The sequence below is a fragment of the Dermochelys coriacea genome, chromosome 3 (assembly GCF_009764565.3).
Source record: "Dermochelys coriacea isolate rDerCor1 chromosome 3, rDerCor1.pri.v4, whole genome shotgun sequence".
Lineage (NCBI taxonomy): Eukaryota > Metazoa > Chordata > Testudines > Dermochelyidae > Dermochelys > Dermochelys coriacea.
In genome coordinates this window covers 15277546-15291400 of record NC_050070.1, presented here as the reverse complement: position 1 = coordinate 15291400, position 13855 = coordinate 15277546, and the positions used below count along the sequence as shown (strand labels likewise).

Here is a 13855-nt window from a genome sequence, read left to right as displayed (position 1 = left end):
GCTCCATTCCCGGCCCCTTACCCCATTCGTGTCCATCCCCTCCCTCCCATACCGAGCCACCGTATTAGAGAGACAAGATGGGTAAAGTAGTATTTTTTATGGGAACAACTTCTTTTGGTGAGAAAGACAAGCTTTTGTGCTGTACAGGGGGTCTTACTTATTAGGCTTATCTATCTTATAAGCATTAGTGGGAATTTGGTACCTCATTTTTCCATTTATGTGGCTGAAACCTAATTGCATGCAAAGGATATGGCATACTAATTCATTTTAACGCCTGGGTATCTGAAATTAGAGTGAATGTAGGCACTGTATATTTCACACTCTTTTTTATAGTTTAAAGTAGAAACAGGAAAAGGCTCATTTAAGAGGAACGTGCAAGTATTCAGCAGAGGAGGAGACAAGTATTCAGCAGAGGAGGAGACCGAATTTTATCCAGACTGTGAGCTCTCTTACTCCCACTGTTAGGGTTACTCAACCAACCAAGGTTTCAGAGTAGCAGCCGTGTTAGTCTGTATTCGCAAAAAGAAAAGGAGTACTTGTGGCACCTTAGAGACTAACAAATTTATTAGAACATAAGCTTTCGTGAGCTATAGCTCACTTCATCGGATCAAGTGAGCTGTAGCTCACGAAAGCTTATGCTCTAATAAATTTGTTAGTCTCTAAGGTGCCACAAGTACTCCTTCTCTTTTAACCAACCAAGTAGACCCATGGAAATCATTGGGATTACTCAGGTTAGTAACTCGTCAACAATGGCAACAAGAGTTCACAATCCAGCCCTTAATCTTTTGTCAGCTTCTTATCTGACCTTTTATTAGACACACGGGGCAGATTTTCACAGCTGGGTACAAGCATTGTTCCCAGAAAATACATTTACACCCAGTGATGGGGTAGTCTGCCGCTTAAAGGCACAGGTGCCTAGTGGTCAACCCAGTCCACCATGTGGCATTGCTTTTAAGGGTTTGAAAGGTTCTACCTCTCTAAAAAAGAAAAGGAGTACTTGTGGCACCATAGAGACTAACAAATTTATTTGAGCATAAGCTTTCGTGAGCTACAGCTCACTTCATTGGATCAAGTGAGCTGTAGCTCACGAAAGCTTATGCTCAAATAAATTTGTTAGTCTCTAAGGTGCCACAAGTACTCCTTTTCTTTTTTGCGAATACAGTCTAACACAGCTGCTACTCTGAAACTTACCTCTCTCTATCTTCTTCTACCTTTGGTCCCATCTCTATGGGGTCGGCTCTTTGCATCCTTCTCCATTCCAGTCTGTATTGAAACAGTTCCTTGGAAATGCTGCAACTAATATATATGAAATATGGACCTAAGGGGGACATGGAGAGAAAACAGTCTGTTGTGATAATTGGACCTACAAATTTACCATAAGTATAGGCTCAATTGTAAATGTGTATGAAAGTTCATAAGTTTTTACAATAACCTATAATAAATGTTGGTGGAAAGTAGTAGGTCAAGTTGCTTTCAATAATGAATGTTATAAGCAGGTGCAAAAGAACCAGACTAAATTAGTCCAGATGACAAAAGGCCATGCTGATATGATTCAAGGATTATGCTGAAGTCCACCTTTGTGAAAACAGAAAGTATGGAACTGGAAATTAATGAACCAAAATTTCTGTGTTGGATATTGGGCCTAACTGGTGGACAAAATAATGAGGGGATGGGCTATTTCAGCCATTGCTGCCTTTTGGTCCTTAAAGAAAGGCTTTGGGGGGAGAAAGAAGATGTAAGAACAGATGCAGACTGTTGGAGGGAGCTTCACCATCATGGCTGCCACCCCTACTGTTTCCTGGGACCCCAGGCCTTCGTGATCCTGAGAGGTGTCCTGACCAGACCAGGCCAGCAAGAGGGATCCAGATGACATTGCCAGCCTTACCAGCTCCGTCTGAATCCTAAACAGCAGCTGAGATGAAGCAGGATCGGACTCAACAGCAGCTCCAGCCCATCCCAACTAACTACTTTGCCTTTACCCAAAAGGACAATTATTACCATCTAAGAGACTGTCAAGAAAGGGGGCTTTTCCTCCTAAAACTCTCTCCAGCTAAAGGGAATGAGAAATGTTAAAATGAGTCTTACGGCATATTTTACATTTCAAGTGCTTGAACTGTTTTTGCTTCTTCTCCGTATCTCTAATAAAACATTAATCTTTTTAATGGCATGTTTGCCATGGTGTTAAGCAGGCTGAGGTCTCTATATACCAAACCCTGGACCTTATTTAGCAATGTTTAATGTTGTACAATGACTGGGTTATGTTTACACCTTTGACCAATATATTCTATCTAAATTAATACAACAGCTCCTAGGAAGGATTGGTGCTTGGGAGCAAATTCTATCACTGTACCTTTAAGGATCCTGGGCCAGGAGTTTTGCAGAGAGGGTGAGCCACGATTCCTCTCTCATCCAACCAATGGGGAATGGGCTGGGAGAGGGGCACTAGAATATATATACTGCCTATTCCCCCAGGGCAAACACCAGGGATATCAGCAGAGAAACACTGTCCTGCTGAATGCCCTGAAGGCTAATTAAGGAGAAGGGGGCAGCTGAGGGAGCAGCTGGCAAAGGCCTAACAATAGACTATCCCACAACTCAGCTGCAGGGAGGAGAGCTGTGTACAAGACAATTTGATTAACGTGACCCAACTCCAGAGAAGAGAGCCGTTTAAGGGGAGAGACTGAGAGGCTAAATTAATGCAATTAATTAGTGCAAATTAATCCAAGGAGAAGAGTTTAGGGAAAGACTGAAAAGGAATAATCTAGGCCTAGTCTACTCTACAGTGTTAGATTGACATAAGGCATTTTATGTTGATCTAACTCTGTAAGCATCTACACTACAATGCAGCATCCACCAATGTAACTCGCCCACTATACCGACTTAATAACTCCACCTCCCCGAGAGGCGTAGCGCGTAGGTCAGTATAGTTAGGTCAACGCTGTGTCAGCATAGACACTTACATCAACTGTTGCTGCCTTTCAGAAGCAACCCACAATGCCCCACACTGACAGTTAAACCAATGTAATCACTCGTGGCGAGGATGCACACCGCTGACCCAAATAGCACAGTGTGGATATGCAAAAGGGATTTAATTACTGTGGTGGCTGTACGTTGACATAACTTAGGTCGACTTAATTTTGTAGTATAGACTTGCCCCTAGAGAAGGAACTGGGAAGGGTTCCACAAACAGGCTGGCTTCAGATGCAGGAAAAGTCTCTCATGAAGGAAGGAAACAGATCGCTAGTTGGACTAAGCCTGCAATGATGACTGTCCCCAGGTGTATTTGTGACTCTGGCTTGACTAGAGAGCTTACAGTGGAGCAGCTACACCGATGCAGCTGCAACTCTGTAAGCTCCCTAGTGTAGCTGCGTTAAGCTGTTGGGAGAGAGCTCTCCCATTGGCTTAATTAATCCATCCCCAATGAGCGGCAGTAGCTATGTCAGCGGGAGAAGCTCTCCCGCTGATATAGCGCTGACAAAACTGGTGCTTAGGTCAGAGTAACTTACATCACTCAGAGGGATACTTTATTCCCACCCCTGAGTGACATAAATTATACCAACATAAGTGGTAGTGCAGACCTAGCATGAGTGAGCTCCTACATAGGCTGATGGCTCTTGTTAATAATAAGTGGGACCCTTGAAAAGGGTGTGCTTTTTGATAAAAAGATTTGTATGGGCTTGTTTATAAGCTGGGTGATGGGAAGTGTGGTGCCACTCCTAACTGAAAGGGGGTATACCGCCGTGACCCCATTGCTTCACACACCCACAAAAGGAATTGGGTAATTGTGCACAAACATTCATTTTGTACAAGTAAAGCTTTTCAATATGAGACATGTGCCTGTGTTTTGCATGCCCAACAGGTTTGCCCTTCCCTGCATTTAAAACTTGAATTGCAGCTCATTGGTTTGCAAATGCATTTCAGCATTATATTCTCACTAATCACCTGACTCTCTCTCTCTTGCACTTGCTTTCCACTGACTTTAGTAGCCACTTCTGACTGACAAGGTGTAAGTGGGATGAGACTCAGGGTCATTATCCAAGGGCCTTTGGCAATCTCTCAGACCACTTAGCAGTTTTTGAAACTCCTTCACATTCTCTCCATGTCCATCTTGAATCAATAGAAGTCACATTGTTCTACAGTGTCATCCTCATCTGCTTTCCGTGTGGGAGGGGCCAACTCCAAATACCCCTTAAAAACTTAGGGTGGTTTGGATCTGGACTTGAGCTTTGTGACTTAGAATCATAGACGTAGGGCTGGATGAGACCTTGAGAGGTTGAGTATACCTATATCAGCCCAGACAGGTGTGTCTCTAGCCTGTGCTTATGACCTGACACCTTTACAAGTTTTAATACAGTTCTATAATTCTGAGGTAACATCTTTCAGTCTCTTTCTTTAGGTGGCATTTTGGACCCTGGCATTTATCCTATCCCACCGTTCTATTTACAAGAACATCATGGAGGACCTCATTTCTGTTTTTGGCAAAGCAGGTAATAAACCAGAAATAAGTGACTGTCGTATTCTAGAACATACATTTAAAAAATAACAATCTGTTCTGAATTTGTACAGGGCTAGGCCCAGTGGGGTCCGGCTCCATGACTGGGGTTACTAGGCATAACTGCAATACAAATAATAACTGGCCAAACCCTGAGATCTTTACTCAGGATTTGCTCATTCCTTACTCAAGAAAAACTACCTGTTGATATCAATGCAAGAAATAAATAAAAATTGAGTAAGAACTCAGCAAAGATCTAAGGATTTGGCTCTTCAGGCTCAGGCCTAGCATTTGTGTGAAATCTCTTATATCTTCTAAGGGCTTTCTTGTCAAAGGAACAAGGCTTGATTCTGACTTGAAAGCTGTTTCAAACGGTTATACTCCATTGACTTCAGTGGAGTTATTTCTGGAAATAATGTTTGAAGCATTATTAAGGCCAGTGCCAGAGAAACAGAGAATTCAGGACATCCTGGCTTGAAGCCTCATGTTTAATATACAATTATGTCTTTTAGGAAGCATTACTCACTCGTTCTCCTCAAGTCCATGGAAGAGTGGACAGATCTGCCTGTAATGGCTGTGCTCATTCCTGAAGGCAAATTCCTTGTGTCCTTGTTGTATTTGGGCTGAGACTGCTCTGATCTTGCTTCCATTGACTCACTCAAAACTGGAAAGCAGGATTTTCTTAGTCAAGGAAATTTACTTGTGGAACTCCCTAGTATTGGAGGTCTACCTGTGTTCGTTGTTGGCTGCGATCAGGGCATGCTGCAAGTCCTACTTGTTTTGGTCTGTTTACCGTGAACTATTTATGCCGCCATCATGTTTGATTTATTTAGCATTTGCCAAAATCTCTCTTCCCATTTTGTGTGTGTGCCCAATGGGAACCTTTGTGTGTGGCTGGTTTTCCTGAAAGTTATTGTGTGCCATTGGGCCAGAGAGTATTTCTGTGATGTTGCCTTGCTGTGCATTTGGTCTGCCTGCCTTTCCTTTTTCTATGTTTTATCATCTTATGTTGTCATTCCTGCAGCGTGCTTCATTGCCTTCAATAGGCACCTTATAAACTGCTTACCTTTTTAAAACTGTCCTGAGAGTCAGTGAGCCTAACATAGTATGTAAAAGTAAGATCTAATAACTTACTCAAGTTATTGTCTTAAAATGGACTCTATGAACATATAACAAACCTAAGGAAATAAAATAAAAAATAGAGTGGGCACTGAAGTGCTTAATTATTAATACTATTTTTAGTGCCTAAAATTGTGCTTGGATGACCCACAGAACAAGTCAAAGCTGCTGCCCCAAAGAGCATGCCATCTAAGTTCAGTGTGACACAGCAAGTCAGGGTCATAACACAGATACAATAAAAGAGTAGGGGAGCAGAAACACACAGATAACAGGGTCATGTGGTTAGGCAGTAAGGAATGTAACAAATTTAAGGTTCTGCGAATTTAGATGGGTTTTAAAAATAGGTTCAGTGAGATTCTGCACAGGAATAATACCTTCTGTAACACTTTTTATCAGCAGATCTCAAAGCGCTTTACAAATGAGGTCAGTATCATTCTCCCTATTTTGCAGATAAGGAAACTGAGGCACAGAGTGGTGAAGTGACTTGCCGAATGTCACCCAGCAGGCCAATTGCAGAACTAAGAATAGAACCAAGGTCTCCTGAGGCCCAGTTCAGTGTTTCATTCACTAGGTCGCAGTATCCATCTACATACATCGTTTAACATGGTTTAAAACTAGAACTGTTCAAAATTTTACATACACCTCAAAAATTACCATTTTTCGTCAACATTTTGTCAAGTTTTTGTTGAGCTATCACAAGTCTGAAACTTGTTGACCCAGATATATTTGAAACCTTTACATGCTAAAACAATACCAAAGTGGCTTAGCCAGCCAGAGTATAAAACCATGTTAACCTGCTTGAGGAATGCATTCTAGACAACACTGAAAATTCTAGAGGCACTCTACCAGAAGTCCTCTAGCAAAATATTTCAGCGCATGATGAAATCTCATAACCCATATGAAATCTTGTACTTCTTACTGTCTTATTCATACAATATTATTTCTTATAAAGCAACAGGTAAAGAGAATATTGAAATATCTGAAGATGACCTTAAGAAGCTTCTCTTAATTAAATGGTGCACTTTGGAAGCCATACGGCTAAGGTCTCCAGGTGCAATCACTAAAAAAGTGGTGACTCCAATAAAAATTCAGGTAGGTTTGTTTTTATGAGGCTGTCATAGTACATTGTAATCCTTCTAGAAGTCACCATCCCAAATGTATCTGGACATAATAAATTAAGCAGAGGGAACCCCAAACCTTATTGAAATCAGGATACTCAGAAATCTCCTAAATAAACATTTGGGAGAAAAGCTAACTTGGGTAAAGAAGTGGCATTACCACCCATTCAGGACATAATCCAAAGGTCATTTGACTTCAACAGGAGTGTTTCTGTGGATTTCACTAGGTTTCAGATCAAGCTCTTAATGAGAGGATTACCTAGATTTACAATCCACTTCTGAATACAGTCCTTCAGCAAGAGCCAGGGAAGACCAGATTTGGCATTCCTGTTACATCTAATGTTAAAAAACCACTTCAGGCCTTTCTTATATGTAATAAAGAACCTTATTGAAATCAGGATACTCAGAAATCTCCTAAATAAACATTTGGGAGAAAAGCTAACTTGGGTAAAGAAGTGGCATTACCACCCATTCAGGACATAATCCAAAGGTCATTTGACTTCAACAGGAGTGTTTCTGTGGATTTCACTAGGTTTCAGATCAAGCTCTTAATGAGAGGATTACCTAGATTTACAATCCACTTCTGAATACAGTCCTTCAGCAAGAGCCAGGGAAGACCAGATTTGGCATTCCTGTTACATCTAATGTTAAAAAACCACTTCAGGCCTTTCTTATATGTAATAAAGAAGCAGCAACAACAACAAAAGATGCAAACCCATTTTCCCCTTGCATCACACCCTTAATACACCCATGAGTGCTTTACCAGCTGCACTTCCTCTCTAGCAAGGTCTTTCATTCTGTTCTTCATGAACCAGCAGCATTCATAATAGTATGTTTGGGGAGCAGATTGAACTTGCAATTATCTATTTCTTTACTTCAGAATTGTTTCTCTTGCTTTTAGACTTTCACCATCCCTGCAGGTGACATGCTGATGTTGTCTCCATATTGGGTGCACAGGAATCCAAAATACTTTCCGGACCCTGAAACATTCAAACCTGTAAGTTGCCTCTTTTGATGTATTTATTTTGCTCTCTCTTCTCCTTTTTGTATGCAATTAGATCCAAAACATATTGTTGAGTGCATCTTCCTTTAAGGTTGCTTTCAGGAAGATATTTATCCTATCCATAGAATACTCACTATACAGATTAATGCCCTAGTATTTATAAGGGAAGAAAGCATGCACAAAGAAGAGGGACCTGCTGGAATGAGCAAGATCCTCCAGTTCAAGAACATATTTATGTTTAAAATATTTTTGTGTAATCACCGCCACTCTGAAGTAGCAAATTGTATCTTGCTGCTAAATTGCAAATACATATAGGACTTGATCCAAAGCCCATTGAAGTCAATCAAAGACTCCCATTGACTTGCACTGAGCCTCGTCTGAAGCCCAGTGATTCCTCTGCCTGACATCTGTTTTATATCTCATCTCTGTGTATTTTACCCATCTGCATTGGCTTCAAGTCCCTCCTCAAAACTCTCCTTTGCCATGGTACCTACAAAGTACTTGCATCAATCAGGCAGCTGGTGTGCTGTGACTACTGCCTATCACCAATATGAGAGAGACAAGGTGGGTGAGGTAGCATCTTTCATTGGACGAGCTTCTGTTGGTGGGAAAGACAAGCTTTTGAACTTACAGAGAGCTCTGGTCCATGACTCTTAGAAGACAGTATGAAAATGTCAGAGGGGTAGCCATGTTAGTTTGGATCTGTAAAAGCGGCCAAGAGTCCTGTGGCACCTGTGATACAGGAGGTCAGGGAGCAGTGGTAGAGTGGTCGAGGGGAAATATATAAGCCAAAGGCTAATTAAGGCATGGTTCCCTGTAGACTAGGGAGGGTTGCTACAGGTTAATTGGAACACCTGTGGTCAATTAAACCCTGTCAGGAACCTAATAAAACTCCCTGCTTCAGGCAGTCAGGGGGAGAGAAGGAAGGAAAGAGGACTGGAGCTTGGAGGTGTGTTGAGAGATTTGGAAGACTGAGAACTGAAGTAAGGGAAACCAGCAAGGCAGGGAGACTCCCTTCCCCCCAGCATCTAAGGACTGAGAGAAACCCCACCTAAGGGGGATGAGGGTAAGAAACCTGCAGGGGTTGAGAGGGGCTGGGACTTGGAGCAAGGAGCAAACCCAGACCCCTCCCCCATGTCCTCCCTCTACCACCTTCTGGGGCTAGTAGTGGGGCCCTTAGCATCCAAGAGCAGGGGGAAGGGGTGGCATCTTAGCCCCTCTCCAAGAAAAGCGCAGGACACACCATATGAACATTGGCCATCTTGCCACACGTGGTGTTAGGAGTGGGATTTCTGCACCGTGAACATAATTCAGAGGTGGGTCACGACAGCCCTGCCCCATGGAGGAAGTGGTCAATGCACTGGTGCAAGCCACAGCTGCCCAGCAGGAGGCTACCTGGGTCCAGGCAGCTGTCCAACAGGAGGCCATGAGGCTGCAGCAAGAGACCAATCACCAGCTGATGACCAGGCCACCCAAGATCGGGCCATGCTGCAGGAACTAGTGAACCAGGTGAAGGCCTTTACGGAGCTGAGCTGTGGATATGATGGAACGTGGACCATATGGGCCAGCTACTGTCTCCAGAAAATGACCAGAGAGGATGATGTGGAGGCGAACCTCCTGGCCTTTGAGAGGACAGCCCTGTGGGAGGACTGGCCCCGAGACCAGTGATCAGGCATACTTGCCCCATTTTTGTGCGGAGAGGCCCAGAAGGCCGACTATGATATGACCGCAGAGGAGGCAGCAGACTACACCTGACTGAAGGCAGAGATTCTGGCCATGGCAGGGGTAACGATGGCCTTGTGAGCCCAGATGTTCCATGAATGGCAGTACTGCAAGGACAAGACACCACAGTCACAACTGTTTGACCTAATCCACCTAGCCCAGAAGTGGTTATGCCCAGAGGCTCTCAGATCGGAGAAAATGATGGAGCTCCTGGTGCTGGACCGTTATATGAGGGGACTACCCTTGGGCCTCCAAGCCTGGGGAGGCCAGAATGACCCCTCCACCTGTGACGAACTGGTCACCCTTGTAGAGAGACAATTGGCAACCCGTGAACTGTTCGAAAACCTGGGAGGTGAAACACAGTACCCTGAAGCCATTCCTTTAAGAAACCCCATGACCAAGGCGATTGCAAAAGAACTGGTGCAGGTTTTTGCTAGGGTAGGCATCCCTAAGAAGATCCTGGAAGACCAAGGGACTCCTTTCATGTTGAGAGTAATGAAAGACTTATGTACCCTGCTTCACATCCAAGCCTTGCGAACCTCTGTCTACCATCCTCAGACAGATGGTCTGGTTGAGCGATTTAACTGAACTCTCAAGGAGCATGATCTGAAAGGTGGTGGCCCAAGATGGAAAAGACTGGGATACCCTCCTCCCATACCTGATGTTTGCAATACGAGAAGTTCCCCAAGCATCTACTGGATTCTCCCCCTTAAAGATACTGTATGGACACCACCCATGTGGCATATTAGACATCCTGAAGGAGGAATGGGAGGAACAACCCAACCCAGGGAAGAACATCATTACACATGTAGCCCAAATGAGAACGAATAGCCCAAGTGAACCTCATAGTACGAGAGCATTTGGAAAAAGCACAAGAGTCCCAACAAACCTACTATCGTCAGGCAAAAACACGGAAATTTCAACCAGAAGAACGGTGCTGGTACCAACAACAGAAAGCAAGCTCCTGGCCAGTTGGCATGGACCCTTTGAGATCCTGGAAGCCGTTGGGGAGGTGAATTATAAGGTGAAGCAGTCAGACCACCAAAGGCCAGAGCAGATATACCACGTCAACTTACTGAAAGCGTGGCATGATTGGGAGACGTGCCTGGCCATCCTGCCGGTTCCATCCCAGGCAGATGGCCCACAAGAGCAGGTAAAGAGATCCTCCGAATTAGCCCCAGAACAATGAACAGAGGTTGTCAAAATGATCCAGAGGATCACATTCACCTGTCCTGGAGCAAGGATGACAATAAAACCAGATCGTATACCAGAGGCAAAAAGAAGAAATTAGGGCAGAAGTAAAGAAGATGCTGGAACTTGGGGTGATTGAGGAATCACACAGCCAGTGGGCCAACCCTATTGTCTTGGTCCCCAAGCCTGATGGCAGCCTGAGGTTTTGTAATGACTTCCGGAAGTTAAATGTGCTATCCCAATTTGATGCCTACCTAATACCATGTATTGATGAGCTGGTGAATCAGTTAGGCAAGGCCCAATACTTAACCACCTTAGACTTGACAAAAGGCTACTGGTAGATCTCCCTGGCTGAGGACGCCAAGGAAAAAAATGCTTTCTCTACACCCAATGGCCTTTTCCAATATACCGTCCTCCCTTTTGGGCTCCATGGGGCCCCCATAACTTTCCAACAATTGATGGACAGATTACTTCAACCCCATGCCAAGTATGCTGCTGCCTATTTAGATGTGGTAATCCATAGCCCTGACTGGGAGATGCACCTGGGGAAAGTGGAAGTGGTGCTAGATGCTCTTAGACTGGTTGGCCTCACCCCTAACCCATCCAATAGGGTTAGCCAAGGCCAGATATCTCTGGTATGTAGTCAAAAGGGGCTTGGTGGAACAAAGTGAGGCAATACAGGAATGGCCCCGCCCGATCTGCAAGAAGCAAGTCAGACCATTCTTTTGGATAGTGGGGTACTATTGTTGGTTCATCTCTCACTTCACCACAAGGGCAGCCCCTCTGATGGACCTGATAAGAGCTCAGGGCCCGGAGATTGTTAAGTGAACCGAAGCGGCAGAAGAAGCTTTCACAGACCTAAGGATGGCCCTTTGCAGTCATCCAGTGCTCATAGCACCAGATTTTAAAAAGGAATTCATCCTACAACAGACGCCTCGGAGGTAGGACTTGGGGCCGTCCTTTCACAGATGGTGGGGGATGAGGAGCACCCAATCCTTTACCTCAGCTGAAAGCTCCTGCTCAGGGAGCAACGATACGCCATAGTAGAAAAAGAATGCCTAGTGGTTAAAAGGGCCATGAAGATTCTACGGTACTTCCTGCTTGGGTGGCAGTTCACCCTTGTGACAGACCATGCCCCACTCCAATGGATGCACACAAACAAGGAGAGGAATGCATGAGTGACTAGATGGTTTCAATCCCTACAACCTTTCCACTTCTGGATACAGCATAGAGCTGGAAGCCAACACGGCAACGCGGATAGCCTGTCACGACAACACAGTCTCTCGTCCCAAGTAGCCCAACTCCATGGTGTTGAGCCGGGGGGGGGACGGGAGGGTGAATGTGATACAGGAGGGCCAGGGAGCAGTGGTAGAGTGGTCAAGGGGAAATATATAAACCCTAGGCTTATTAAGGTGTGGTTCCCTGTAGACTAGGGAGGGTTGCTACAGGTTAATTGGAGCACCTGTCAGGAACCGAAGAAAACCCCCCCTGCTTCAGGCAGTCCAGGGGGAGAGGAGGAAGGAGAGAGAACTGGAGCTTGCAGGTGTGTTGAGAGATTTGGAATACCTGAGAACTGAAGTAAGGGAGATCCTGCCCCAGCAGGACAGGGAGACTCCCTTCCCTGCAGGTAACCCCACCTAAGGGGGACGAGGGTAAGAAACCTGCAGGGGTTGAGAGGGGCTGGGACTCAGAGCAAGAAGCAAACCCAGACCCCTCCCCTGCTTCCCTCCTCTACCACCTTCCCAGGCTAGTAGCAGGGCCCTCAGCACCCAAGAGCAGGGGGAAGGGGTGGCATCTTAGCCCCTCCCCAAGAAAAGCACAGGACCCACCATATGAACATCGGCCATCTTGCCACACACTTTGTAGACTAACAGACGTATTGGAGCATAAGCTTTCATGGGTGAATACCCACTTCATCGGATGCATGTATGAAAGATGCTTGTATGAAAGATCCTATGCATAATTAAATTTGCATTGCCTGGTATTATCTTGCAATTCAGGGAGAACTAAGGACAAAGTGTGAGCCTTCACTCTGAATCAGCTTGCTTCTGTGGGGTAAGGGCACTTTTAAAGGCACTTAGGTGCCTAAACATGTAGGTAAGGTGCCTAGTTGGCTTGGTCAAAAGCACCTAAGTGCCTAAATCCTACTAGGCACCTACCTGCTCCTTTAGGGGCCTAAATGTCTTTGGAAATCTGGCCCTAAATTCCTGTCTTTAAATGGGCTTGACTAAATTACCTTGTTTACAAATCCATATGCTGGCGACACAGTGGCCAAGTAATCTTAACAGGTTGAAGGGAGCTTTATATGCCAGGATTAGCTGTCCCAGGTCATTTTTAGCCTGGAAAAATGTTAAGCTTATTTATACAAGGCTGATTTGGAAAAAAATGTGTTCTTCCCACAGGATCGTTGGAAAGAGGCAAATTTAGAGAAGAATGCTTTCTTGGACGGCTTTGTGGCATTTGGAGGAGGGAAGCATCAGTGTCCAGGAAGGTCAGTGAAACAGCTGGAGTTTATTTATTCCTAAGCCCTGAAAAGAACAGCTTCCTCGCTGTGAGGCTCCTCTTTTTTTTTTTTTTTTTTTTTTTTGTCTCCAGATGTATTGATATTGGTCAGCGATCAGTAGTTCAATACTCTTTGGGCCTTGCCCGAGTTAGTCTGATAAGAAGTTGCACACATAGGAAAGGTAGAGTTAGCTGTGAGATAAAGAGTCTGAGACCAACATTTTCAGGGTTCTGCATCTTGGGAGACAGAAGTCAGCCCAGTTCTGCTGCTCTCCCAGCATCTTTTCATCAATGGAAGGTTATTTCAATTACAGGGCATGCTAGTCTATGTACGTGGGATTGTGGTGGTCATAAATTCTGTCACTGATCTAAGGAATGTTTCTCCAGTATAAACCTCTTCTCTCATTCCTCATGATAAACTAGGCTCCTTGCCCATCAGTCCAATCATATCACACCCCTCTTTGAATCTCTTGACTGGCTCCCCTAAGTTTAAATGTTTTGTGCTTGCCTTCCAGGCCCTGTAAAATTATGTCTTGTCCCATGGCACAGATGTCATCTCCATCACATCCCCTTTCACTCCTTCAGCAAGCTTTGATGCCTCCTTCATACCCACTTCTTTGTTCCATGCTGTCCCCCACCCATTCATGGAACAACCTCCCCATCCCAGAGAGCCAGCTGCCCACCATCTGACGATCTTCAAATATGTAA

General features: G+C 44.7%; 1 protein-coding gene across 2 annotated transcripts in view; it reads left to right on the top strand.

Annotated features, from left to right (window-relative positions):
• LOC119852483 (24-hydroxycholesterol 7-alpha-hydroxylase) overlaps positions 1–13855 on the top strand; it is a 56377-nt gene that overhangs the window by 27619 nt on the left and 14903 nt on the right. The window contains exons 7-10 of one of the 2 annotated variants that reach the window (XM_043510143.1): positions 4397–4487; positions 6570–6703; positions 7631–7726; positions 13048–13136. In XM_043510143.1, the coding sequence (XP_043366078.1) occupies positions 4397–4487; positions 6570–6703; positions 7631–7726; positions 13048–13136 (410 nt within the window). Of the gene's footprint in view, positions 1–4396; positions 4488–6563; positions 6704–7630; positions 7727–13047; positions 13137–13855 lie in introns of both variants that reach the window. The other variant, XM_038393663.2, reaches the window with a different exon arrangement.